At 55.1% G+C, this 27,362-nt stretch overlaps 1 protein-coding gene and 1 long non-coding RNA gene across 6 annotated transcripts in view; one reads left to right on the forward strand and one right to left on the reverse strand.

The window, feature by feature from the left end:
• LOC132655077 (uncharacterized) overlaps nt 1-22,056 on the forward strand; it is a 32,430-nt gene extending 10,374 nt beyond the window's left edge. The window contains exons 2-8 of one of the 5 annotated variants that reach the window (XR_009592654.1): nt 8,475-8,699; nt 13,120-14,733; nt 15,543-15,679; nt 17,656-17,821; nt 18,585-18,708; nt 20,589-20,690; nt 21,524-21,659. This is a non-coding gene — a long non-coding RNA (uncharacterized LOC132655077). Of the gene's footprint in view, nt 1-8,474; nt 8,700-12,226; nt 14,734-15,542; nt 15,680-17,655; nt 17,822-18,584; nt 18,709-20,588; nt 20,691-21,523; nt 21,660-21,766 lie in introns of those variants that run through there. The other 4 variants (XR_009592650.1, XR_009592652.1, XR_009592651.1 and 1 more) reach the window with 4 other exon arrangements.
• On the reverse strand, nt 19,611-27,264 carry Slc25a10 (solute carrier family 25 member 10). The gene is made up of 11 exons (XM_021637429.2): nt 26,313-27,264; nt 23,814-23,933; nt 23,331-23,445; nt 23,191-23,239; nt 22,925-22,966; nt 22,031-22,074; nt 21,853-21,923; nt 21,537-21,629; nt 21,295-21,372; nt 20,825-20,881; nt 19,611-20,737 (listed from the first exon to the last, which is right to left on the reverse strand). Exons 1-11 carry the CDS (start codon nt 26,400-26,402, stop codon nt 20,636-20,638), a joined length of 861 nt encoding a protein of 286 aa, XP_021493104.1. The 5' UTR covers nt 26,403-27,264; the 3' UTR covers nt 19,611-20,635.
• Between the last annotated feature and the right edge of the window lie 98 nt (nt 27,265-27,362).

Consider the following 27,362-nt stretch of genomic DNA (forward strand, 5'->3'; position numbering starts at 1 on the left):
AGCGACCGAGTGCCACTCAAATAAATGGCCTGTGAAACTCAGCAAGGCTGTTGTATCCGGAAGCTGAACAGAGGCCTGGGGCCTGCCTCATGCTCAGCACATGCCAGAACCCGGCTCTGAAGGCAAGCCTAAGCCTAAAGGGCCAGGAGCCCCCAAAGAGAGAGCAACCAAGCCCTGTGACTCCCTGCAGGAGCTGCCTCCCCATCTGTGTGTCCTCTGGGGCTCCCCCCCTGAGATCTTCCCAGCCTGTGAGGCCCCAGGGGCCACTCCACCATCTCAGCAATTCTGGGGCCAGGTGGTGACCCCACACTCCTAACCCCGAAGTCCTCCCTAAGCTGGGCAGTGACAGGCGGCCAGGCTCACCTTAGGGAAGGTAATGGGGACAGAGAGAGATCAAATCACTGCCTTCTGCCTCCGAAGCCTCAGCTCAGATGGGGTAGGCAGGTGGGACCCACACTTCTGTGCTGAACCTGCCATGGCAGGAGGCAGAACCCCCACAGATAGGGACCCTAAGGGCCCAGAGGTGGTAAGCCGTCTGTCCAGTGTGGTCACAGAGAAAGGTTCTGCTACAGTTTTCAGACGGTGGGGCTGCACCAAGAAAGGGAAATCCTCCACATCCCCTCCCTGGAACTGGATTTACACATGATGGCTGTGAGCTGCCCAGTAGGGGCTGGGGATCCATTCTGAGCCTACCACAGAGCCATGAGGGCTCCTAAGAACAGAGCCGTTGCTGGGCCTTTAATCCCAGCACTTCGACAGAGGCAGGTGGATCTCTGTGAGTTTGAGGCCAGCCGGATCTATAAAGTGAGTCCAGGACAGCCAGGGCTACACAGAGAAACCCTGTCTCAAAAAACGAGAGAGAGAGAGAGAGAGAGAGAGAGAGAGAGAGAGAGAGAGAGGGAGAGAGAGAGAGAGAGAGAGAGAGAACAGAGCCATCTCTCCAGCCCCTAGACATTTCTTAATTCAATCAGGTTGATGATCACAATTCACCATTGCTCTTCATGCTAGCTACAACCCTAAAGGTTTCTGCCGCCGCTGACGGGGTTGGGACAGCCACGCAGCTACAGAGAATAGGGAACAGGCCTCACGCACACGCGTGCTCACGGCAGCCCAGCTCACAGAGCCAGCAGTGCAGGGGGCCCTGGTGTCCATGACTGCTGGTGGCAGGCACAGGGGTGCATGACACCGTGAAGTATAATCGGCCTAGAGGGACCCTTCATGAAGCCTGCAGCCACGGACAGAAAGGAGAGCGGGTGTGGCCAGGGCGGGGGGGGGGAGGGCTGTGAGACCCGGGCAGTAATGTGAGCGTGTTTAGGGGGCTTTCAGGGCTTGTTTGTTTGGGCAGGGTCTTTGCAGCACAGGTGGTGGCAAACTCTTCATCTGTCTGCGCCAGCCTCACAAGCGCTGGGAAGCAGGTGCACAGCGGCAGGCGGGCTAAACCGGTGGAGGGTTCTTTGCTTTTGAGGCCCAGTCTCCAGTAAGCGAGGATGGATGGCTTTGAATTTATGACCCTTCCTGCTCCCTCTGCCTCCTGAGGGATGAGATTACGGGCATGCGACAACCACCCCTGGTGTGGGGGGGTATGAGAATGGGGGTATGAGAATGGGGGGTATGAGAATGTCTGGGGGGGTATGAGAATGTGGGGGTATGAGAATCTGGGGGGTATGAGAATGGGGGGTATGAGAATCTGGGGGGTATGAGAATGGGGGGTATGAGAATCTGGGGGGTATGAGAATGGGGGTATGAGAATGTCTGGGGGGGTATGAGAATGGGGGGTATGAGAATCTGGGGGGTATGAGAATGGGGGTATGAGAATGTCTGGGGGGGTATGAGAATGGGGGGTATGAGAATCTGGGGGGTATGAGAATGGGGTATGAGAATGTCTGGGGGGTATGAGAATGTCTGGGGGTATGAGAATGGGGTATGAGAATGGGGGGTATGAGAATGAGGGTATGAGAATGGGGGGTATGAGAATGTCTGGGGGTATGAGAATGTGGGGGGTATGAGAATGGGGGTATGAGAATGTCTGGGGGGTATGAGAATGGGGGTATGAGAATGGGGGGTATGAGAATGTGGGGGGTATGAGAATGGGGGTATGAGAATGTCTGGGGGGTATGAGAATGTGGGGGGTATGAGAATGGGGGGTATGAGAATGTGGGGGGTATGAGAATGTCTGGGGGTATGAGAATGTCTGGGGGTATGAGAATGGGGGTATGAGAATGGGGGGTATGAGAATGTGGGGGGTATGAGAATGTCTGGGGGTATGAGAATGGGGGTATGAGAATGGGGGTATGAGAATGGGGGTATGAGAATGGGGGGTATGAGAATGTGGGGGGGTATGAGAATGTGGGGGTATGAGAATGTGGGGGGTATGAGAATGTCTGGGGGTATGAGAATGGGGGTATGAGAATGGGGGTATGAGAATGGGGGGTATGAGAATGTGGGGGGTATGAGAATGTGGGGGGTATGAGAATGTGGGGGTATGAGAATGTGGGGGTATGAGAATGTGGGGGTATGAGAATGTGGGGGTATGAGAATGTGGGGGTATGAGAATGTGGGGGTATGAGAATGTGGGGGGGTATGAGAATGTGGGGGGTATGAGAATGTGGGGGGTATGAGAATGTGGGGGTATGAGAATGTGGGGGTATGAGAATGTGGGGGTATGAGAATGTCTGGGGGTATGAGAATGTGGGGGGTATGAGAATGTGGGGGGGTACTTGTGCCTGTGTCTTTGAAGGGGAGAGAGGAGCACTGGGGTCTGACTATTCCTTCTTGAGGCAGGGTCTCTTCTCGTCCAGAATTTGTGGTTTGTGTTCAGCCAGCATGGACACCAGCAAGCCCCACGGCCCTCCTTTCTTGGTACCCTTTGGAACTTGAATTATAGGTGCACACAGAATGCCCGTCCTGTTAACCTCGTGCTGGGGTCTGAGTTCTGGTCCTCAGGCCTGCACTGCACATGCTCTTACCTCCTGAGCCATCTCTCCAGCTCCAGGCTTATAAATTTTGTGTTGCTGAGGCAGGGTCTCACACTGTAGACCAAGGTGCCTTTACAGTTGCAGCAAACCTCCTGCCCTAGCCTATCAGTCCTGGGATTACAGTTGCGAGCCATAATGCCTCTTGGAGGAAGAACAGGATTTTTTTTAGGATCTCTCTGTGTAGCCCTGGCTGTCCTGGAACTCACTTTGTAAACCAGGCTGGCTTCGAACTCACAGACATCCACCTGCCTCTGCCTTTCTGAGTGCTAATTAAAGGCGTGTGCCACTCACTGTGTTTGGCTTTGTTTGGTTTTCAGATATTTAAAACAGGAGGTGGTAACTCACACCTTTAATCCCAGCACTCAGGAGGCAGATGTAGGCAGATCTTTGTGAGTTGGAGGTCAGCCTGGTCTACAGCGTGAGTTCCAGGAGAGCCGGGATACACAGGAAAACTCTATCTTGGAAAAAAATATATAATAGTTGTATTAATTCTTACAAATTGACATATGATATACTTTGATTGTATTAATCTCCCACTCCTTCCCCTCCAGATCCAGCCCCTGGAAAAAGTTTTAATTACATGTATTTACTTGTGTGTGTACGGGTGTCCGGGAATACCTACCCTGTGGAATTCTATTGCAGGGTATTTGATCACACTGTGAACCCCGAGCTTGTGCACTGGGAACACCTGTTTCTAGTTGTGACGTGGCTCCGCCGGAGCACACACCTTGCATCCAAGAACTTTCTGTAAACAGGATTAAGTAAAGTTAACCCTAGGTCAAGAGGTGGAGCAAGCAGCCAGCTGACATAAGAAAACACAGGAAGGGGGACACTGGGTGGAACAGGCTGTTTAATGCAGTGTGGAGAGGGAGGAGGGCTTTTCGGGGTGTCCACTGAGGAGGAGGCTCAGCTGGGAGCTTTCACCCCAGCACCTGGCTTCCGGTAACGGTAACATCAAACAACCGGAATTTCGTATTTAAAACAGCAGCAGTCAGTTCTTTCCGAGAGAGGCAAGGGGAAAGGTAAGCTCTGTCTCGCCTTGCTGACCCAGTGGGAATGTCTTTAAATTTTGGGTTTTTTGTTTCTAAGTTTGTTATGTTTTCCGTCACTCTGTAGACCAGGCTGGCCTCGAACTCAGAGAAATGTGCCCGCCTCTGCCTCCCCAGCGCTGGATTAAACGTGTGTGCGCCACACCTGGCTGTTTTTGGAATGCAGTGTATCTTAGTCATCGGCCCTGTCTTTCCCTCCGCTCCCCGCACACCCTCCCTCACATCTTTCTTTCTCGTTTTGGTAACTCACGGAGTCCAATCAGTGTTGCACACATGCACACAGGTATGGGGCCTCCCCTGGAGCTCGGGCAGCCTGCCAGCAGCCACGTCTAGCAAGGCCATTGGCTCCCAGGCCAGCAGCTGATAACAGCACCCCAGCGAGGGGCGGGGCCTCGTGAGCCCCTCTCCCTTCCAGGCTGCGGCCGACAGGTCTCCCTGTGAGGACCTGTGCAGGTCGCCGCCGCTGCTGTGCGCTCCTGAGGGCAATGTCCGCTTCCTGTCCAAGGACGTGTCACAGCATTCCTCCCATCTGCCAACGTGTCCCTGCCCGGTCTCCTTCTGGGTCCCCTGAGCCTGGGGGGCTGAGGGCTGGAACTGTAGATTTTGATCGTCCATGGGCGTGTGTGGTGTGGTGAAATGCTTGTCTGGCCTACACAGGCCCTGGGTTCCGTTCCCAGGCATAAACTACCGTAAAGGGCAGGAGTGACCCTGACACAGAGGCTGCGCCCTGGAGCCGCACAGCCATCCTGTGTCCTCAGTCTTCACAAGGAGGGAGGCCATTTCTGTCCCTGGCCTTAACCCAGGGGTTTAATGCTTCTGCTGTCACCAACAACTTGAATGCTCCTGAGCCTGTGCCCTGGGAACTATGATATTGTGGTCATGAGTCTCTAGCTCAAAGTGGCTGGGGAGAGAGTAGGACGGAGGCTTCAGAAAGCCTGGTTCGGGGCCCTGGCTCGCCTTCCCTGTGTTTGCCCACCTCTGGGTGCAGCTTCGCCCTGGCTTACTGCGGTAGTCAGTAGCTGTCTGCTCCATATAGCTCAGGAGGGAGAGTTTCAACAGCCCCAACTTCCAAGTTGCACAAGATTAGAGCAGCTGTGGCCACACTCTTCTGCCGACTCAGGCAGGGACGTTCCAGGGACTGTCAGGCGGGAGGAAGGGGAAGCGGGTTTCCAAGGAAGCCTCGCTCGATGTGGGGGCTGAACGTGCAAACACAGCTGTCCAAGCGTCTGCCGGGGTGGCGGAGGATCCAGGGGACTCCCCAGGAGGCGCCGGCCCCGCGTCAGGCCCGGAGACGCTGGCCCCTCCGCTGGGCTGCAGGTGGAGGGGCTCGGCGGAGCAGTCTCTTCTGGCCCTTACCCCAGGAAGGAAAGGGAGGCGCGAGGGAGACATCGCCGTGCCTGGGAGTTCCCTCCCCCTCCTTGGAGACAGTTTTACTCTCTAGTCCCAGCTGCCTAGAACGAACTACGTTCACGTCCCCAACTGCCCCACGTTTGTGCTTTTGTATTTCCACCGTGCGAACGCTCCCAACCAAACCCTGAAAACGCTTCGCCAGCTCTCCAACTGTGGCTGGACCCTCCATCCACACGGGCTGTGTTCTGCCAGGACAGGCGCAACTCTGAGCCTCATCCTGGGGTTGGGCTCCTGTTTCGCCCTGGACCCTGGACTGCCACGTCCACTCCTGGGCCTAGCTAGCAAGGCACCTCTGAGTCCAGGCCGCACCTCCATCTGCCTGAGCCACACCCTTTCTGGTAGAGTCCGGGTCTACCGGGCCAGCCAGGCCTTAGTGCAGGCCGGTTGACACTACGTGGCTGCCACCCAGAGGCCACTCCGGGAGCTGCAGGCTGCGCTAAAAGCGGTGGCCGCAGAGCCTGCTGCCGGGCGGTCCAGGCCTACGCAGGGGTGGACAGCCGGGCTCGGCCTCGGCCCTTCCCACCCAGTGCTGACCCAGCCGCGAAGCTCGTGATTACGGGGTTATTGGGTCAGGAGAAAGGAAGCAGCTACTGAGACCGCTCAGCTGTCAAGAGCAGCGGCTGCTCTTCCTGAGGACCAGGATTCCATTGCCAGCTCCCACGCGGTATATGGACCTGTAGCTCCAGTTCCAGGCGATCTGATGCCCTCTTCTGGCCTCCGAGGGCGCCGGGCATGCAAGTGGTACACAGACATATGTAGGCAAAACAAAGGGAAGAGCTTTTTTTATTTTTTCCTTTTCTTTTTGGTTTTGGCTTTTTGACACAGGGTTTCTCTGTGTAGCCCTGGCCGCCTTAAATTTGCTCTGTAGACCAGGCTGGCCTCGAACTCAGAGATCTGCTTGCCTCTGCCTCCTTTGTGCTGGGATTAAAGGCGTATGCCACTATCATCAGGCAAAAAAACGTGGGTTTTTTTTGGCAAAAAAACGTGTTTTTTTTTTTTAATAAAATATGTCTATTTTTTGAAAATTTTATTACTATTATTATTATTACTATTATTTTGGTTTTTTGAGACGGGGTTTCTCTGTGTAGCCTCGGCTGTCCTGGACTCACTCTGTAGACCAGGCTGGCCTCGAATTCGCAGAGATCTGTTATTTTTATTTTATCTATTTTACATCCTGATCACTGTTTCCCCTTCCTCTTCTCCTCCTGGCCCCTCCCTGACAAACACCCAACCACTGCTCCTCTGCTTCTCTTCAGAAAATGGCCAGCCTGGGTGGGTGTCAGCCAGGCCTGCTGGACAAGGCAACCCATGGGGAGGAAAGGCTCCCAAAGGCAGGGATCAGAGACAGCTGCTGCCCCACAGTTAGGAGTCAATGAAACTAAGACAGCCACCCCACGTCCTGGGGTTACGGGTGTGTGCCCCCAAACCAGGCCAGTGCAGTCAACTGTAAAACTCCCATCACTCCAGGAAAGACCGTCCACCCTGAAGCTGCCAACCCCCTGCCTCACCCTCTCCAGCTGCCTTTGTAAGAAAGACTAAGACGGAATCCGCGGAGGCAGGGGCATCAGCGGAGATAAGATCCTGTCTCAAAAAAGCCCCAGCACGGAGAGGTCATGGTGGGAAGTCAGGGCTGCAGGCCAGAAGAGGGCGCCAGATCTCACTATAGATGGTTGTGAGCCCCTTGTGGTTGCTGGGAATTGAACTCAGGACCTTTTGAAGAACAGCCAGTTCTCTTAACCTCTGAGCCATCTCTCCAGCCCCTGCTTTGGGTTTTTTTAAGACAGGATTTCTTTGTGCAGCCTTGGCTGTTGTGATGTTTTGTGCACTGTGTATTCAAATGCTGATTTCTGTGCCCAGGGAGCTGGTTGCGGTCTGGGACCAGGGTACATACTAGGGACACGGATGAGGAAGGAGCAGCCAGTGTGAGACCAAGATGGCGGGTAGCAGGCCACTGGGAAGCAGGCCAGGCCAGTTTTGTGGGCTTAGAGGAGCTGAGCATCCATCAAGGAGGCAGAAGCAGGCAGACAGAAGAAAAATAGCTGACTGTGTGCCCAGCTTTAATGCCTGAAAGTTATAATAAAATTAAGGATCTCTGTGTCTTTATTCAGAGCTGGGGCGGCATAGAAAGCTTTTATTTTTGTACTTGGCTATTCTAGAACTAGCTCCTTCAGAACAGGCTGGCCTTGAACTCCAACTGCCTCTGCCTCCTGAATGCTGGGGTTAAAGGCGTGTGCCACCACCCAGCTGGCTGCTCAAGACTAACTGCCCACGGAACTGCTAGCTAGCCGGGGGCATGCATGTACTAGCCAAGACTGACCCCCATCTCCGCCCCGTTCAAGAGCCCCTAACAGTTCCTGGCTAGGTGCCTGGCTCTGACTACTGCCAGGAACAGCCCTTCTGATACCTTCCCCAGGAAGGGCACGGAGCCAGGACTGTTGCTTTTTGGGCTTGCTGCTACCAGCTGGAGTTTCTTCTGGTTTCCTCTATTCCTTCAGGCCTCAGCCCCAGGCAGGGCACTGCAGGAGCCTTGCTCTTTCTTAGAACCACCCCCATGGAATGAATGAAAGTCACCAGGATCTGGCCCAGTCTCCTGGGGTGAATAATTGTTATTTGGAAAGCATTTTGAGCCTTAGCTAATTTGCTGAGGGGAGGTTCCATTGCCGGGGACAGCTCCAGCCAGGCTTCAGCCTCCAGATGATTCGCAGCGGTGTTCTAGTCAGTTCCATCATGGTGGCTCCGGACAGCGAGGGCGGTGGGACAGCGGAGGGTCAGCTTTATGGGACTTCTCATTAGGGCAGGGCAACAGAGTGTGACTACAAAGGGAAGGGGAGGAACACGTGAAGGGGCCCCCAAGCAGCCCTGGGAAATATGAATTTCCAAGTCAGATCTCAGCGCCCGCTTCACGGCTCACACCAGCCATAGCTTCAGTTTTGAGGCACACTGTGCCCTCTTCTGACTGTCTCAGGGACTGGGCACGCACAGGGTACACAGGTGTGTAAGCAAAACACCCACACTTACAAAATAAATCAATCTTTCACAGAATCCTGGGCAGACCATGCCATCAATGCCAGCGGCACTTGGTGGCAGAGACAGATGGATCTCTGAGAGTTTGAGGCCAGCCAGATCTACAAAAGAGACCTTAAACAAAAAGAGGCCTGAATCGCTGGGATCATAATCGGGGAGCCCTTCCTCAGGGCAACCACAGGAAAGCTGTGGTCCAGAGCAGGTGAAGGCATAGCTCATGCTGGCAGCCAAACTTGGCAAGGTAAGAGGTTTTCCCAAGTAATATTTTTTTGAGACAGAGTATCATCTTGTAGTCCTGGCTGGCCTGAAACTGGCTCTATACACCAGGCTTGCCTTGAGCTTACAGAGATCCTCCTGCCTCTGCCTCCCAAGTGCTGGGATTGGAGGTGAGTGCCATGGTATTGGCTTTGAAGGTCTGAGGCACCACGGGAGCAGCTGAGGCTTGGCACTGAGAGGTCAAGCAAGCACTAGTGAAGGCACTCTCCCTCGGGAGCCCCAGGAGGGAAAGGCTCTTGGAGAGAATTGGGGCTTGGCACTGTGTGGCAGGGTCAGGATCCCTGGAAAGAGCTCTAATGGGCCATTGATGCAGCCCAGTGCAGTGGAGAGCATGGCATTTTGGAGATGCTGGTACCATGGGATGACCTTTAAGGACCTCAGCAGCTGTGGGGGAGAGCTGGCCTGAGCCGAGGAGACAAACTATGAGAATGCTTTGGAAGTGACGGATGTGGGAGGGCACAGCCCACTGTAGCATCCTGGGAGTCTGGGTGTGTAAGAAAGCAGGCTGAGCAAAGGACAGAGCATCCGGGGCCTCTGCTTCCCGTCCCCAGCTTCCCTCAGCACTGTCAGGGCCAAGTTGCTTTTGGTCCTGGTGTTTCCAACAGTGAAAGAAACTGTAAGGAAGACCAGTGCTGGGCCACTGTGCTGCAGAGCTATCAGCTGTTCCAGGCTGACAGGAACCAGTGCCAGAGTCCCCAGCACCCTCCACCCCCCAACACACACAGTGCCTTAGGCTCTCTGTAGCCCAGGCTGGCTTCCAGCACTACTGAGCACTAAACTCCTAATCCTCTTGCCTTGGCCTCTAGTTTAGGGATTATGGTGGAGGCCTCAGCTAGCTCAGGGCCACCACAGACCACAGGAGAATCCCCTCCGCTGGAATCTCTTCCAGGGTGTCAAGGATGAGGCTGCTCTCCTGTTTTTCTCCCTGACTTCCCTGTGGGGACGTAACTGGGATCACTGCTGCTCTCTTCCGCCCTGCTTTCCTCGTTCTTTTTCTGCCTGCAGTGCGAATGTTTCCCTCAGCAAGTCCTCGCCTGCAGCTAGAATCTAAATGAAGCAGGTTAGGAGCTGCGGGCTGTCTAAGTTTGACTTTTGACAGCCCCAGGAGTCAGAGCAAAGGGCAGATTGGGTTGCTCCAGCTCTGTTTAACACCTGAAAGGGACAAAGGTGATCTCTGCTAGAGAGGAGGGGAAAGGCTACAGAACCGGAAGTGGGTGGTGTGAGCGGAGTCCACAGCCCTTGGAAAGCAGACCAGGATAGCCAAGGACAGACCAAGAGTGACCTGTCAGCTCCAGAGTAGGAGACATGGAGCCATTCACAGGAGAGGGGAACAGTCAGGGACCAAGGACCCTCAGTGAACACCAGAGGCCTCAGAATTCAGAGAACACATCGCCAGACGTCTAAGGGCAACAGAGGCTGGAGAGACATCTCAGTGGTTAAGGGCACTGGCTGCTCTTCCAAAGGACCTGGGTTCAGTTCCACATGGCAGCTCACAACTGTCTGCAACTCCAGTCCCAGAGGACTTGAGCCTTCTGGCCTTCACAGGCACCAGGCGGACATGCCTGGAGGTGAAATACCTGTGTATACATAAAAAACTTTAAGAGACAAAAAGGAGAAGGCAGGCACATGGGCGCACGTCTTCAATCCCAGTACTTGGGAGGGTACTCGGGCGGCAGAGGCAGGCAGGCTCTGTCACGCTGAGGTCAGCCTGGTCTGTGGAGTGCCCTCAAGACACTCAGGGAGAGACCTGAAAGAAACTCAGGACGGACGGACGGCTGCGGTGCTTATTACCGAAATGGGCGCTGTTCTCCGGGCGCTCTCAGCACCACAAGCGCCTGCTATAGAGTCTGCGCTGGCATCCTGGCCCTCCTCAGCTCTTCTCAGCGCCCCTACCCTGAAGTTCTTCCCCAGCTTCCCATTGCCTTATCACCTGCTGTCATTAGGCACTCTCCTGCTCACCTCGGGCTTGCCCCTCGCTCTCCATCTACTTCCATGGCACTCTCTTCTTCCCCTCTTGTGCCCCCTCCTCTTCCCATGACCAGGTCCAGGCTGCTGGCCATGGTCCACCCACTAATTTCTCTCCCTTCTCTGGACTCTTCCAAATGATCTGGCTGTACTGCCCTTTATAATTATAACAAAAGCATTCCAGTCTCTACCACACTTTAGAATTTATATAAACATCAAAAAAAAAAAAAAAAAAAAGAAAAGAAAAGAAAAGGAAAGCTGGTCTTTTGTTTTGTTGTGAAACAGGTTCTGTTGTAAAACTCTGTCTTTGAAAGGAATTATAGCTCCCATGACTGCAAAGATCCTGGTTAAGCCAAAGCAATACAAGTGAAAGAATTCTTCAGTTTATGCCCAGTTTTCTCATGCTCCTCACTGGATGGGGCAACCAGACACAGCTGGCCCAGTCAAACTCCAGGGCTACAGGCTTCAGGGAAAGAGCCCCCAACCTTTCTAAAACTATTTACCAAGAAAGGACCGACAGATGGGCGCATTCTCGGTGGAGCCTGCTGCAGTGACTTGCAGAATAGCACCCAAGTCATTTCTGCAACAGGCCCTGATACCTTAGCACAACTGACTCCATGATGGAAGTACCATTCAGGCCATAAAACTCAGCATGTAGACAGCACCACCTGTCAAAACAAACCCAAAGACCTAGTCTATCAGAGTCCATAGTTCTGGGGAAGTCTCTAAATGTTTTAACTCTGCTTTTTGGCCTCTGTAGTTCCACTTCTGGCTAACTATTTTTACTAACTGAATTATGTCGACCAAGGATGTAGTTTTGGGCTTAAAAGCTCACCCTGGGAAAGGATCATGGCTGCATCGGGATCTGGAATATGCAGTGTCGATGCCTGCTGGCTAATAAAGAGGAATAAAGACTTTGTATCGGCTTAAACCCATGCTCAAGTAGTCTTCTCTGCTGGATACCGCACAACAATTTCCAGGAGGCCATGCACACCTCTTCCATCTGGCCAAACCTCTTGAGGCCTGAGGTGGTACCACTGAAGAAGAATTCAGACCAGCCTCTAGCAGGGAAGGTTCCCTAGTAGCCCAGAGGTCTAAGGGGTCTACAGGTTGAGAACAGAAGTGCTAGGCCCACACCTGTAGGAAAGAGGAAAGTTCTGATGGCTCAGGAAGTGTCCTAGAAGGGTGTGGTGAGAGCTAGTGAGGAGAGAAAGGAGGGACAGGCTGGAACCTCTGTGCTGTAGTTCTTCCATCCTCTGGACATGGGGAGACGTCGACAACAAAGGACGATGGGGGTCGGTGCTGCACCCACACTCTCCCGCTCTTTCCTGTCACCCGTAGATAAGAGAGGGGGGGGGAGGGGCAGGGGAGGCCGCAGGGGGCTCAGGGAGCCACGGGGCTCGTCTTCCCCGGCGTTCTTTATATTGGGAACTAATTTTTCTTGTGTGGTATATTTTCCTGAAGGCCCCAGCCTTCTCCTACCTCATTTGTTTTTCATTTCTTCTTTTAAATTCTACTTTGACGAAGGAAATTCCTGGACGCTGACTCGGTGGCTGCTTCCTTGGAGAAATCAAGGAAGAGCCAGCCCACCCCAAGGAAATCCTCCCATGGCACAGCCATGAACTGATGACACGGACCTGGTCTGGTCTCTCACGGAACGTTCTGGGACGGTCTGCCGGTCTCAGGAAGGAGGGTGGTGTTGGACGCTGTGCTGGGCTCAGCGAGGGGCACCTTTAATTCAGGGCGCAGAGTTGGGTGAATCTCAGTGAGTTCTATATAGTGGGTTCTGGGACAGCCAGGACCACAGAGAAACTCTGTCTCAAAAAACAAACAGACAGACAGATGGCAGAGCTGGAAAACGCGCCCTGTCCTCAGCTGACCCTCCGTCAGCTCTTGGGCCCTCATGGTAGAAGGAGAGAGCCCACTCAGGAAATTCGTTCTCTGAAATCAGTCGCCCCTCCCTCCCACACACATGCACAATAAATGGACGGATAGACAGACAGACAGACGGACACAGACAGACAGATAGGTATTAAAAAATAGCAAGGGGCTGGAGAGCTAGCTAGCTAAGGGCAAGGCCTGCTCCTGCGTAGGAACTGCTGTGCGGCGCCCCCACATCAGCAGTGTGCAGCTACCTATAGCTCCAGCTCCAGGGACAGCTGCCTCTGTGGGCACCTGCACGCATATGCACACACACACAGACACACACGCAGCTTGGAAATAAAACTAAATAATAATAATAAAGTCAAAACCTCAACGGTGGAGATTTGGCCAGAATTTCCTCTGAGAAACCTGTGTTTATTGGGCTTCCTGGAAGAGCATGAGAGAGGGTGGCTTATGGGTATGGGGGTGCTTCTCCCCCTCTACAGACTCCCACAGCCACACAGAGGCAGCTCCCCTGCCCTCCTCTCCTCCCTTAGCCCTCCCTGGAGCCCCAGGCAATTAAGGACCAGACAACAGATGAGGGTGTTGGGCCTCTTCCTGACCCTGGGTGTAAACGGTCGGTAAGTCCAGCTGGGGTCTTTTTGTAAAGTAAGGTCTGTCTTGGAGGACAGTCAGTCACACCAGTCAATAGTACACACTGCTCCTGGCGGGGCCCGGGCCATACCAGGCCGGACACTGGGCCACTCCAGTTCCCAAGAGCCCAGCACGTGGTTCCTGCACATTTGTGTGAGCACCTGCACAAAGACACCGTATGCACATAAATAAGTTAATTTTTTTTTTTTTTTGGCTTTTTGAGATGGGGTTTTGTTGTGGATGTAAATGCGTTTTTGTTTTGGTCCCAGGTGTGGGATGTGGAGCTGATTCAGAGGGTCACAGCAGCAGACTATTTGCCTCGTGCGGGCTCTGAGAGGGGCTCTTTGCCAGCTGCAGATAGTTTAAAGCTGAGGACTCTGGAGAGGGAATAAAGGCCAGAGCCCAGAGAGTGAGGAGAACAAGGCTGTGCTGCTTCCTCCTGCTGCTCCTGTTGCTGTTGAGAAACAAGAAATTGGAGATCTCCTGAAACAAGGACTGGCCTGGCTCCAAGGAACCTGAGGACCCTTGGAAGGAAGCAGCTAAGAACTGTGCCCCCTCTCCCACTAACCCCCTCTCTCTCTTACCTGGTGTTGGGGTGTTGGTAAGGGATTGGGGTGGAGTAGGGAAAAAAAGATAAAAGAAATGTAAATAAAACAGTTTTTAAAAGTATGCCTAAAAAAATAAGTGTGCCTACAGGGTTTCTCTGCGTAGCCCCTGCTGTCCTGGAATTCGATTTGTAGATCAGGCTGGTCTCTAACAGAGATCCGCCTGCCTCTGACTCCCAAGGCGTGTGCCATCTTGCCTGGCTGACAAAACAAATAAAAAAAAAAAAACAAAATCTGGGTGGTGGTGGCTCACGCCTTTAATCTCAGCGGCAGAGGCTCCATACAGAAACCCTGTCTCAGAAACAAACCAAAGCTCAGAGAAACAAAGACCCCATTCTGACAGGAGGTAGGGTCTACCCTGGGACAGTGATCTGGTCACTCTCGCTTCTGACTGGTCTGGAGTTGGACGTGGAAACAGTTAAGGAAGATGAAGCTGATGAGGGAGTCTGGTCAGCTTGGGGTCACTGGTGCTGCGCATGTGGCCTCTTAGGCTGGGCTGTAGAGCAGTGCCTGCCTCCGTCTCTCACTTGCTCTCTCTGGCTCACTCGCTCTCCTTCCTAGGGGGTGGACCCTGCAGCCTTATGCACGGTAAGCCCAAAGTCTACCGCGAAGCTACATCCCAGCCCTCTTGTTTTAAGATTTGTTTTTTGTTTTTTTTTTTTTGTTTTTTTTTTTTTTAAGATTTGTTTTTTGAAACAGGGTTTCTCTGTGGAGTCATGGCTGTCCTGGAACTCGCTCTGTAGACCAGGCTGGCCTTTAACTCACAGAGATCCGCTTGTGTCTGCCTCCCAAGCGCTGGGGATGGAACTGGAAATTGGATGCTCAACAGGGGAGCAGTCTACTGAATGCTACAGGCCTGCCCTCCCGCCCGCAGTGTGCAGCCGCTTGCTTTTGGGTTGTCTTAGAGGAAAGGTAGGGGTGGATCCTCGTGACGTCAGACCTGGAGACAGGTGTGAGTTTGACGACAGAGCAACAATAGTGGGCCTGTCCTCACAGTGAGGGAACCCAGGCCCCGCAGGGCCCCGCAGACAGGTGCTCAGCAGCTGCGGACAGAGGCCGGAGCGCTACAGGTTAGGACAACCTGGGACCCCGGCTCTGTTCTCCATCTTAGGACACCAGCTGCTGCCCCCTAGAAATAGGAGTGTTTGGCTCCTCAATAGTTGAATTTTTATTTATTATTTTTTGGTTCTGCCCTGAAATCCAGACAACCCTCCGGCCTCGAGCTCCTGTGTGCTGGGAACACACAGCATGGTTCTGAGAGGTGTCTGACACATGAGCTCGCCTGCTGTGCTCTTCAAAGAGGACAGGGTTTCAGGTCTCAGCACAAACACGGCGTGCACAACCCTTTGTAGCCTCGTCTCCGGGACTGCAGTGCCCCCTCTGGCCTCAGGGGCACTGCACACGGGTGCACAGGCGCACAGGCAGGCAAACGCCCACACATGACATAAAACAAACACTTTCAAAGTTGTCATCTCATCTACACATTCACATACACAATAAGAAGTTTTATTAAAATTTAAAAATTAATATCAAGCCAGGTGTGATGTTGGTGCCTGCCTTTAATCTCGGAATTTGGGAGGCAGAGGCAGGTTCTGAGTTCAAGGCCAGCCTGGTCTAGAGAGTGAGTTCCAGAACAACCAGAGCTATATCAAATATAATTTTCATTCACTGTCTTGCACACAGGGAAGGCATTTTTAACTTTTTTTTTCTTTTCTACACAGACTTTCTCTGTGTAACAGCCCTGGGTATCATGGACCAGGCAGATCACAGACCCACAGGCAAGATGTCAGATACAGGGCTGGAGAGATGGCTCATTTGTTAAAAGGACCTGAGTTCAGCTCCTACTACCCATGACAAGGTACCCTAGTACCCAGAACGGTCTGTGACTAGTTCCAGGAAATCTGACTCCTTCTGGTCTCCTCAGGTACCAGCACACTTGTGGCAAACATGCTCACACACATGTACACACACACACACACGCACACTCTCGTGTACACACACACACACACACACACACACACACACACTAGCTATAAACTGCAGTAGTGAAACCTGTCCGGTGTGGCAGCAGAGCCTGTCACATCTTGGGCCAGCCACAGCAAGTGTCCACCCATGCTTTGATAGAGACCCTCAAAGGAAGAAACAAATGATTAACCACTCCGTGGTGACAAACGCCGTTAATCCCAGCACTCGGGAGGCAGAGGCAGGCAGATCTCTCAGTTTGAGTCCAGCCTGGTCTACACAGTGAGTTCCAGAACAGCCAAAGCTACACACAGAAACCCTGTCTAAAGAAACCAAAACCAAGCAAACCAAGCAAACCAACCAGAGCTGGTGGCGGTGGCGCATATCTTTGATCCCAGCACTCAAGAAGCAGAAGCAGGTGGATCTCTGAGTTTGAGGCCAGCTCCCCACCCCCACCCCAAACAAAACAAAACAAAACAAAATCCCATCAAAACTTTATTGATCACACTATACTGGTCAAAGTGTTGGTAAATGCCTGTGATCCTAGCCCACCGGAGGCTGAGGCAGAAGGGTCCGGAGTTCAAGGCTCCTGTTGGCTACTTTAAAGATACTGTGCTTGGTTAATTTTATGCCAACTTGACACAGGTTATAGAGTCATCTGAGAGGAAATCTCAGTTGAAAAGATGCCTCCGTGAGAAGGGTTTGTAGGGGGCAGGAGAGATGGCTCAGAGGTTAAGAGCACTGTCTGCTCTTCCAAAGGTTCTCAGTTCAATTCCCAGCACGCACATGGTGGCTCACAACCATCTATACTGAGATCTGGTGCCCTCTTCTGGTGAGAACACTGTATACATAATAATAAAAAAGGCATTTCTTTTTTTTTTTTAATTTTTTTTATTTCTTTATTTTACATATGAGTGCTATATTTTGCATATACATCTGCATGACAGAAGAGGGCACCGAATCTCATTATAGATGGTTGTAAGCCACCATGTGGTTGCTGGGAATTGAACTCAGGACCTCCGGAAGAGCAGACAGTGCTCTTAACCTCTGAGCCATCTCTCCAGCCCCAAGGCATTTCTTAATTAGCTGATTAATGGGTGGGGCCATCCTTGGAAAGGTGGTTCTGGCTTCCATGAGAGAACATGCTCAGCACGCCAGCGGGGGTGGGAGGGGGGAGCAAGCTAGCAAGCAGGATGCCCCTGGCCTCTCAGCAGCTGCTGACTTCTTGGATAATGAAGGGTGTTGGAGAACGATGCAAACTCAGACGGATACCTGTTTCAAATGAAATAAAACAGAACAAAAGTGAAAACTGGGAGCCGGAAGTCTCAGAGTTTGGGAGAGTGAAACCAAAGGAGTGATGGGTTTTTGGGCTATATGAATACCAGGTTGTCCTGGGCTACAGCACACAGCAAGACCTGGTTTCGATTCCAGGAGGTTAGCTGGCAGAGACAGCTGCCCTGACAGCCTGGGACTTCGCCTTCTGCACTGCCTGGCTCAAAGGGCGGGGGTGGGTTAGACCCTCAGAAATGGGTCTTGTCAAAGACCAGCTACCAGTCACCCCGCTGTGACGGCTGTGTAGCGCCTGTGACTCAGCCTTTTTATTGATGCTGATGCTTTTAGTTTTTTTTAAAGTTAATATCAAGTTCAAGGCCAGCCTGGTCTACAGAGTGATTCCAGGACAGCCAAGGCTACACACAGAAGAAAAACCCTGTCTATCCCCGATTGTGTGGGCAGCCTTCACGGCATCACGTATTGAAAGATCATTGTGTACGATTATGAGGGTGCATTTGCCCATGTGCGTGTGTAGACTTCAGAGGTCAATGTTCAGCGTCTCCCTCCCCCAACCTTTTTTGAGACGGTGTCTCTCACTAGACCTACCAGGATCCTGCCAGTTGGACTGGGCTGGCTGCTGGCCACCAGAAGCCTGTGCTGACCTCCCCCCAGCACCGAAGGATGGAAACTCTGCTTGTGTGCACACGGCAAGCACAGAAGAGCCGAGTCCCTCTGTGCGCCCCTCCATCTCTGCTGACGTCTTCTGGTAAGAGGGTACTGTTTACCTTTGGCTACTACAGTCATCACTGGTGAACCATAAAGTCATTCCGTAGGGGAAGAGACCTAAGGGTCACTGAAAAGTGCTGACAGCTCAGGCCTTGGAGCTGAGCCCAGGGCCCAAATGGATACTGACTCTTAGCCTTGGGGCCTACAATCCAACAATTTGAATGCAAGGCTGGTGCGCTGCCCTCCTCCCTGGGATGGCACCCCTCTCTGCGTGCTCTCTGACCTGCCCTCTCCATGCAGGGAGCAGCTGCTTGTGGTAGGGAAAGCAGGTGCCTACCTTAGCTTATGCACCTTGCCCTGCAGGGCCTGTTGCCAGGCCTGACCCCACCAAACCAGCCTGGCTACTTCCTCCCCTCCAGGCAGCCTTTGCTGGGCGGGGCTGTGGGGCAGCCTGAGAGGAAGGTAGTTGGGTGTAGCATCAGCTTCCCCGGTGGCCCCCGTGCCACAGAGAAGGCCTATCCTGGGCTCCATGTCCAAGCTGCTCCGTGAACAGCTTCAACAGCCCATGATTTCCGGTTTAGGTACAAGTTCTTGGAACTGGGTTGGGGTTTGGAGAAACCGCTCCTCTGGGGAGCAGCATGAGTGACTTCTAGCCTAGAGAGTCCTACCCATCTGTGACTCTCATGCACTACCTCAGCCAGACCCCAGGGAGGGATGCCAACCCATGATGCAGCCATGATTGTCACCATATCCAATTATGTGGCCAAAAGGTAGGACATTATAATTTTCTCCACTGCCTTCAGAGCTGGACCTCCTGGCACCACTCACAAGGCACCCCATCTGCCCCTGGAATCAGGACATCAGTCGGCAAGCAGCCAAGGCTGGCCTTGAACACAGTGATCTTTCTCTCAAGTGCAGGCGTTACAGGTATGAGCCACCACACACAGTACAAACTTTTTTTTTTTGAGACAAGGTTTCACACAATTTAGCCTTGCCTGGACTGGAACTTGCTGTCTAGATCAGGCTCAAGTTCAAGAAATCTGCCTGAGTATGCCACACACTTTTTTTGAAACAGGTTATCTCTGTGTAGCTTTGGCTGTCCTGGACTCGTTTTGTAGACCAGGCTGGCCGCAAACTCGGAGATCTGCCTGCCTCTGCCTCCAAGTGCCAGGCTCACAGACCGAACTTTTACACTACGCTGGTCCATACTTGTCTGAGGCCAGCTGGGGCGACCTTCCTGGAGGGACACGGGCGAGGCTGGGACCGTGACTACCACTGCATTCACTCAGCAAGTGCAAAACTGGGGGTCTGAGCAGCAGTGGAGGCTGAAAACCCTCAGGCTCTGGTTCTCACGCTTCCAGCTCATGCCACACTGCATTGCAGCAGATAACCACTGTGGTTTATGCAAATAGTGTCCTAGGGACGTCCAGAGTGTGTCCATGATGTGACAGTACGTGGCAGTGGCTCCTGAGGTTCACTGGATTTCTTCTGATCCAGCCACCTTTATAAGGGTGGTTTTGGGGACACCCAGAACTGTGGCCCTGGCAGCCCCAGCTGCCATCCTGCTTCTGCTTACACACCTGGAATATTCCCAGCCCCCACAGCCTGGGCTCGTCAGTCTGGGTCCACTCACTGTAGACCCGGGGCCTCCTTGGTTCTCCTGGACTCACTGGCCAGCTGCCTGGGGACTGACCCTAGTGGCATCCACTGCTGTGGCTGAGGTAGCCATCTCCATGCTGTTTTCCCTTCCCTGACTCCTTCCCCAAGTTAGGGTGGCAGTTGTGTCACCGTAAACAGCGAGAGAGCTCAAAGAACAGCCAGCACCTCAGTTCAGAGCTGGTGAGGAGCGTGCAGGGAAGACATGGTCTCCCAGGCCTCGCAGTTTATTAGACCCCGAAGAGCAGAGCAGGCACCGCCTCTGGGCCCACTGCCACCTCCTGGGCGAGGGCCTCGTGCTGAGGAAACTGTGAGGGGCAAACAGGCACAAGGCCCAAACTCGGGTAGAGCCACCCAACCTCAATTGAGGGAAAGCAGGCTGCTTTGAAGCCTGAGGGATAATGAGGGTGACCACGGCCACACAGGGAGGCAAGTCCCGGGAAAGCACATACAATCCATGGCCTCAGCTCTACCCCTGGGGAAGCCGGGAGAGGGAGGACACAGATGTGTGAGGGACACAGCCAGTTCCTGGTGATGGCCTTGGCTGCTGCGCGGGAGGGGTCAGCGAAAATGAGGACTAAAGCAGCCGACCCTGCAAGCAGGAGGCACGCGTGGGAACCCCAGGCACCAGCTCTGGACCCCACTGTCGCAGCATTTGCTGGTGATCTGTGCTGCGGGCTTCGCCTCTCCTGAAGGCACTATCTCTAGAGCACTACATGGTGGTCCCTCTCACAACAGCAGTGCATGCGTGCCTGGGTGCTCGAGCTGTCTGCGTGGCAGAAGCCGCCATGGTCTGTACCCTGCCACGCCACTCGGATTCTGGCTGGAAACGGCTCAGCGTGCGGCCAGCAGGAGCGGAGAGTGTGCTCAGCCTCTCCCTGCTTGCTGGGCAGGGCAGCAGCCAGGGAGGTGGGGATAGTGACGGCAGCCTGGGCCAGACCCGGTCTCCTGAGTTACTCATGGGGCGGGAAGACAACCCAACGCAGAGAGCCTGGGAGCAAGTAGGGCAGAGGTGCCACAGCAGGGGGCCCAGGAAGGGACCAAGGATGCTGAAGTAAGCCCTGGCCGAGGCAGCCCAAGGGTGGGAAGCCTGCTGGGGGACACAGCACGGGCCCAGGCCAAGAAGGAGGGGTGTCTTCTCATTCTTCCAGGAAGCTCAGCACAGTGACCACGCATGGCCCAGCTGTCCCTGGCGATATCAGGTTGGCACTTTGATGCCAAAGTGCTTTCGGAGCTGCTCCAGAAACATGAAGGTGAGCACGGTGTGGGGGATGAGACGGATGCCGGCGGGAAAAAGGCCCTGGGTGAAGACAGCAGAGGTGGAGATGTGAGGTCCAGACAGACCTGGCCCAGCTGCTCTCCCCGCCCTCCATCCCCACCAACATACCTTGTAAAAGGCCAGTGGTCCAAGCTTTGCTGTCTCCATCGCACAGTGGAAAACTCCCTGGGGGGCACAGAGGGCACAGGCGGCTCTGAGTGCTCCCAGGTCCTGCCATAGCCTGAAGGCCCAGGCTGTGACAGCAACAGAAGAGTAAAAGCCACATGGGCCCAGGGGTTGGACCGCAGAGAGAACCAACCAGACCAGCTCTCCAGGCGCTGGCTGGACTCTATGGGCTGTGTGAAAAGTTCCTCTGCTAACTTGTGGAAGAAATCTGGTATAAACCAAGGCCAAGGCCTTGGAAAAGTACAACCCCGCCCCCAGGCAAGTGCTAACAAGAGTTGAGCAACTGGAGGGTCCCCATGCCCCGGGGGAAACAAACCCATCGAGATAGTGAGGGTGAGGAGGTTCTGGCCTGGATCATGGCTATAGATGGCAGGAACCCAAACCAGCCCTGGAGTCCTCAGTCCCGTCTCTACCTGATACTCGCCCTTGGAGTTCATCAGGCGGGTCTTCAGCACGTCCAGGGGCTGGCACAGAAATGTAGCACACCCGCCCTGGGGGGGAAGCTTGTCACCAATGGACCCTCAGGCCCCCTCGAAAGACCTGGGTCCCCAGGACAGGGGGCACAGCAATCATCTCAGCCTTGGCTAACCCCACCTGCTCCTTGAACTAAGCCCTGCCACCCCTCCCCCCTCTCCCCACCAGCTGGAGCACTTACCGCAATGAAACTGGAGACAAAGTGAGTGAAAATGTTGTCAGACAGGTACCCAGTGCTGAGAACCAGCTGCTTGGCCTGGTCATAGCAGGACAGCTGCATGTGGGAACAGGGACAGTTATGGCCAAAGAGAACCCCTAGGTCCACCGTGACAACAGCTGCTGTTGCCTCCATCACACCTGGACATGCAGGTGAGGGTCTGCTGCTGACCCCACATGTCTGCCCGTGCCCAGGCATCACTGCTACGCTGTGATTCCTGGGGCTAGAGGTCAGAAGTCACAGATGTTGTCCACCAGAGCCACCTGCACGGGAAGCTCACCTGGCCCACCGTGACGAGGGCCCCGCGGCTGGACGCCATGGTTGCTCCAGAGAAGAGCTTCTTCAGGCCTTCTGCAGGAGGAAGTGAGAGGTGACATCACAGTCCCGATGGCAGGCCCCCGAGCACTGCACTTGATTTTCCACATGTTTACAATAAAGTAACGGCCCGGCCCTCTTACCTTCCCGGGCTACACGGTACAGACCATCCAGGGCATGAGAGTAGCTGTTGGCAGCAAAGATGGGTCAGTGAGGTTCAGCACATCCGTCTGTTCTGCCCGAGACCCCAGAAAAAGCCCCACCCCCACCTCGGGGCACTAGGCTCCTGGATGGGTTTCACAAAGGGGGATATACTTGGGAATGACTCCCGAGTGCTGTGCCTCCCAGCACACAGGATGGTCATTTGCCCTCCTGGCTGGAGGATCCAAGGGGAAGCCAATCAGAACCTAGGCAGGCCTGGCAGGCACTCGGTGGGCTGAAGTAGGAGTTCAGGGCCAGCCTGTGCTACAGAACGAGACCAGGAGGATCTGGCGTTCAATCATGGACAGCCTGAGCAACCGGGGGAGGGAGACTAGAAGCAGCCTGGACCCCCAAGGGTGAAGGAAAATGGGAGACTGCTGGCTCTGACTGATAGGATTGGATGCTAGGCCTGCTGGGAAAGGCATGTGGCTGCTGGAGAGGTCGCTGACCCGGAAGCCCCACGCTGTGCTGGGCTGGCCTTTCCCAGGCCTCCCAGCTGGCGGCTCCTCTCCTGCATCCTACCCCAGGGGCTTTGACACCTTGCGCGCAGATACCTGACTAGCGCTATCCTCGACTACAAAGAGCAGCCTACACGACAGTCCTGCTTCCTGAAGGCAGGTGTGGGCACTTAGCTCTCGGCCTCCCGAGGCTCTTTCTCCCACAGGGCGATTGTGCGCGGTGACCATTCTAAAGCCACCAGCTCCCTACTCCATGTGACCCACGAGCAATGGTGGATCCTCGTTAGGCTGCAGCAGAGGCAGAGTTGCTGGGGCCCTCTCTGGCCTGGTCTCACACTTCTACTGTCCCCCACCTGGCCAGAGCCCCCGCCTACTCACTTTCGTCGCTGGTTCAAGGGCAGCTTCATGTCATTCTGCATCCTGAAACGGCAGGACAGGTAGGGGTGGGTGCACTGTTGAAAAAACATTAGCTCCCAGGTCAGCTCGCTGGCTCCTACCCAAGTTCAGGGGAGGCTCACGTGGGAGCCAGCTCCTCCACACACCCAGGCTGAGTGTCCCGAAGAGCTCAGGAGTAACCTGGGCAAAGGCTTGCCTGCTTGGGGAACAGGCAAGCCCTTGACCTTGGCCGAGAGGCTCATACAAACCTGACATTGACCAAATCTGCTGGGGTCCCCACGAAGCCTCCAGTCAAACCTGCGGTGACACAAATGCCAGGGCCAACACGTGATGGTTCCCCGTGTCCTGGGCCTTGGCCCGGCCCATGCCCTGACCTCCCAGTGCTCACCGCTGATGCCGCCCAGCAACACCTTGTGGTGGAAGGGGAGAGGCCCCTGGCAGTCCTTGGTCATGTAGTCCCGCATGGTCTCGTAGATGGCGAACCGAGTCAGGGAGTAGGTCATCTGGGGAGGGGGCCCGGCTCAGAGTACTGGGCCCTTCACCCAGCCCAGTCATCATCCCGTGACTGCGGGAACACCCAGCGGGCCACGCTAAGGCCACTGAGTTCACAAGCAGCCAAGCCTATTCACAAACCCAGAGGCTGCTCCTGGCTCTCCTCAGCCCGGGTTTTCCCACCTGGAAGTGGAAGGCTGACCCCTGCCCTGTACCCGCCCTGTGTCTCATCTGTGTTAATCTGAAGGGGGAAGGGAAAGCAGCTGGAGCTCCCTAAGGCTCCTTTGTAAGGACTGAGCCCCCAGGACCCGAGAACCTGATGTCAACAAGGGAGAAAGAAAGAAGGCTCCAGGTCAGGAGCCACGAGCCGAGCACACACCTGCCTGCACAGCGAGGCGCTCAGGCCATTGTAGAGCGCCAGGACACCGTCGGTTTGCACCACCCGCAGGGCCATTCCAGTCATGCGCAGCTTCACCTCCTGTTGGGTCTGCAGATGCACCTGTGCGAGGGCAGGGCAGGTGGGGTAGGTGCTCGCACAGCAGAGCTCTGCCCTGGCCGCAGCTGGTGCAGACTAGGCTGCAGTGGGCTGACGCCTGGGCCTGCACACAAGCTCCACGGGGGCAGCCACCAGAATCAACCATTTCCAGGTCTGTACTCCGTGGGCCCTGTGCAATCAGCACCTCTCACCCCTGAGGTGAGAGGACTAAGGCAGGGGTTCCCAAGGCTGCTGGGGTGCCTCTTCCTCAGCCTGTAACTGTGTTTTACTTTTTAGGAGGGGCAATTACTGCCCCTCAGGACCTTGCCTCACTCCTACACACCCCTCCCCCACCTGGGCTCTGGTGACCTGAGTTCAGGCTCAGGATCTTTGGTCGTGAGCATTCGTGTATCAGCCCTTGTCCTGATCCCAAAGAAGCCGGTCCATGACCAAATGCGGCCCCCAAGTACACTCATGCAAAAGAGGGGACAGGGAAACAGCTGAGATGGCAAGGCCAGAGGGGCCTGGTACTCAGCAACAGGGGTGCCATCCTCCAGTCTGTGGGCCAAGGCCCAACCACGGAACGGGGCTATGAGGGCAACGGTCCCTGTGCATGCCAGGACCACACCAGGGCAAAGTGGACACACCAAGCAACTTCAAAACAAGTTTTCAAAGCTGGCATAGCAGTTCAGGCATGTGACCCTAACACTCAGGTCACTGAGGCAGGAGGATCACGGGTTTGAGGCCAGTCTGAGGTACAGGAAAAGCCTGTCTTATTAAAACGAAATCAAATGGTCTCTGTGAGCAGACTTCACTGGAGTGCCCTGGCCACTGTCTGTCCTGTGGCTGGGCACTGTCTGCTGGCATGGGTCCAAGGGTGTCCATGCTACCACAGCAGCCTTTCTTGATCCTTAGGCACCAAGAAAACCTCTGCGTGGCGGTGGGGCTGAGCAGCACTGAAACCCAAAAGGAACTTGTTCAGTGAACAGCCACCAGGGGCCTTTACAGCATAGGCAGTCAACACTCAAGAGGACTGGCTGGGAGCAAGGTGGTTGTGTGGTCCCCGCCCATGCCCAGGTTAGCCTTCTAGCCTGACCCTCAGGATGGAGTAGGCTGCAGGTACACTCAGTGAAGACCCCAAGCAGGCCCTCCCAAACAGTAAGTACCTTTGTCTTACAGCACTGCCAGAGGCAGTGCCCAGGATAGGGCCTGTTAGGCCACTCCCAGGACAAGCAGGTTTCAGTCCCCGTGGTACCCAGCAAAAGCTTGAAGTGGCAGAACCTGCCTGAGGCTAGATCACCAGCTCAGACCTCGGGGACAATCCAGCGTGGGGGTTGAGGGAGGTGGCGGCCAGCGTGAATGCTCTGTCCACAGGCCACCCTGTAGTAGCAGTCAGAGCTACTGGGTAGAGTGGGTGAGCGCTTTGTTCTCTGTGCTAACACGGAATCAGGCCTGGCCGGGACTGGCCCTGGGGAACAGGAAGAGTGCTGTCTTAGTCTGCCCTATAAACAATTTTTTAAAGGAAAAAACCAAGGGTTTCTCTGGGTAGCCTTGGATGTCCTGGACTCGATTTGTAGACCAGGCTGGCCTCGAATTCAGAGATCCGCCTGCCTGTGCCTCTCAAGTGCTGGGATTAGAGGTGTGCACCCCCACCGAATTCATCTTTAAAGAAAGCAAGACCTAAACCCCACAAAACCGCGTGTCTCCTTTATTTCTTGCGCTGAGTCGGCCAGTCTTCTTGGCAGAGCCCTTTGGACGCAGGGTCCCCTAGCTCACCCAGGGTGTGCTGATCCCCACACTCAAGCGGAAGCAGCCCGAAGCGCATGCCCGAGGTCACACCACCGACTACCTAGCCTCACATCTCCACCGCGCACTGAAGGTGGTGCTGAGCGCCCGGCAGGCAGGAGTGCTCAGGTGGGGCGCGACCAGGCTGCTCTTCAGGCCTCAACACCTGTACCCACTCTAACTCTCCGCACAACTTCTAACCAGAGTGTTTGCGGCCAAGGCATGGCTCCGAGCAGCAGATTCACACGGGTATTAAAGCGCTGAGCTGAGGCTGGACAGCCATCTGTTAAGACTGGGAGGGACCAGCAGGTAAGCCGACGAGCGGGGATGTCCCCTCTGAGGCTTGGTTGTCGGTCACCTGCGGACGCCATCCGCAGGGGGTCCCCGGGGATTTTCCACCGCTGCCTAATGGGAAGTCAGCGTAGGGGCGGCCGCAGGCCCAAGGCCAGCCGCGCACAGCAGGGCGGCCGGGCTCAGGCCGGCGTGGGCGTCGCCGGCTGTAATTGCCGGGTGCGCAGTCAGGCATCGGCCGCAGTGAGCGCCCTGTACGCGCCAGGCCCGGGACGGTCCCCGGCGCCTAGCGCTCTCGCGGGCGCCGGGCCTTGAAACTCGCCTCACCTTGAGCAGGTCTAGCGGGTGCGTGCAGCAGGCGGCCCCGCAGGAAGCCAGCCCCCCAAAGTACCAGCGAGACGCGCGTGCCTCGGCCATGGCCAGGGCAGCAGCGACCTGGCCCGACCCCGGTCAGCACCGTAACTCCGGTCCCAGCCGCTTCACGCCTGGTTCAAAGTGCCACCGAGCGCCCGCGCCCCGTGCAGCCAATGCGCCCGCGCGGCCCCAGAGGCGGGGCCTGGTGGACTCCGCCCGCCGCGGGACTCCGGCCTTGGGAGACCCCGCCTCTCTTCTTAAAGCCGTCGCGGCTGGGAGCCGAGGCCCTTGGCCGGCCAGAGACGACCCGGAAACTCCTCGAGCTAGCCCGTGGCCGCCTCTGTTGCCCAGGTTACGGCTTGGGTCGCAGATCCGAAGTTGCTCGGCCATTGTCCGTTCATCGCGAGCCTGGTTTCCTGCCGGCACCCTCTAACGCGAGACCGAACTTGCGCCCTGGTGCTGAGTTCCTGTTACCCCGGCGATGAACGCGCTGCGGCACTGGCCCTCTGTCCCCCATCCCCCTCGAGGGCCCAGCCCCCGCCCAGATGTAGAGGGGGGATGGAAACCTTCTTGGGGCCAGCTCGCAAATTAAATAGAACCCAGGGACAAAAGGCTCTTAGTAAAAGGTGCTCCTCCCCCATGCCTACACCCAATGAGGCCTTGCCAAGCGCAGCTCAGCTCGAGCCTTGCTGTGGACAGTCCCGGGCAGCCACCATGGAGAAGGTTCTGGGCTGTGGATCCTTCATGGCTTACTGGCCCGGGCTCCAAGGGGGCAGCTCCAATCTGCATGGTCACAGAGAAGCCCATCTCCACTTCCTAACCGGCAAAGAAATCCAAACCCAGACCCAAACTCCACAAAACCGCATGTCTCGTTTGTTTCTTGCGCTGAGTTGGCCAGTCTTCTTGGACAGAGCCCTTTGAATGCAGGGTCTCCTAGCTCCCCTAGGGTGTGCTGATCCCCACACAGCAACCACTGAAGCGGAAGCAGCCTGAAGCGGAGGCCGGGGGACCCAACACCCCCAC

The sequence above is a fragment of the Meriones unguiculatus genome, chromosome 7, assembly GCF_030254825.1.
Source record: "Meriones unguiculatus strain TT.TT164.6M chromosome 7, Bangor_MerUng_6.1, whole genome shotgun sequence".
NCBI lineage: Eukaryota > Metazoa > Chordata > Mammalia > Rodentia > Muridae > Meriones > Meriones unguiculatus.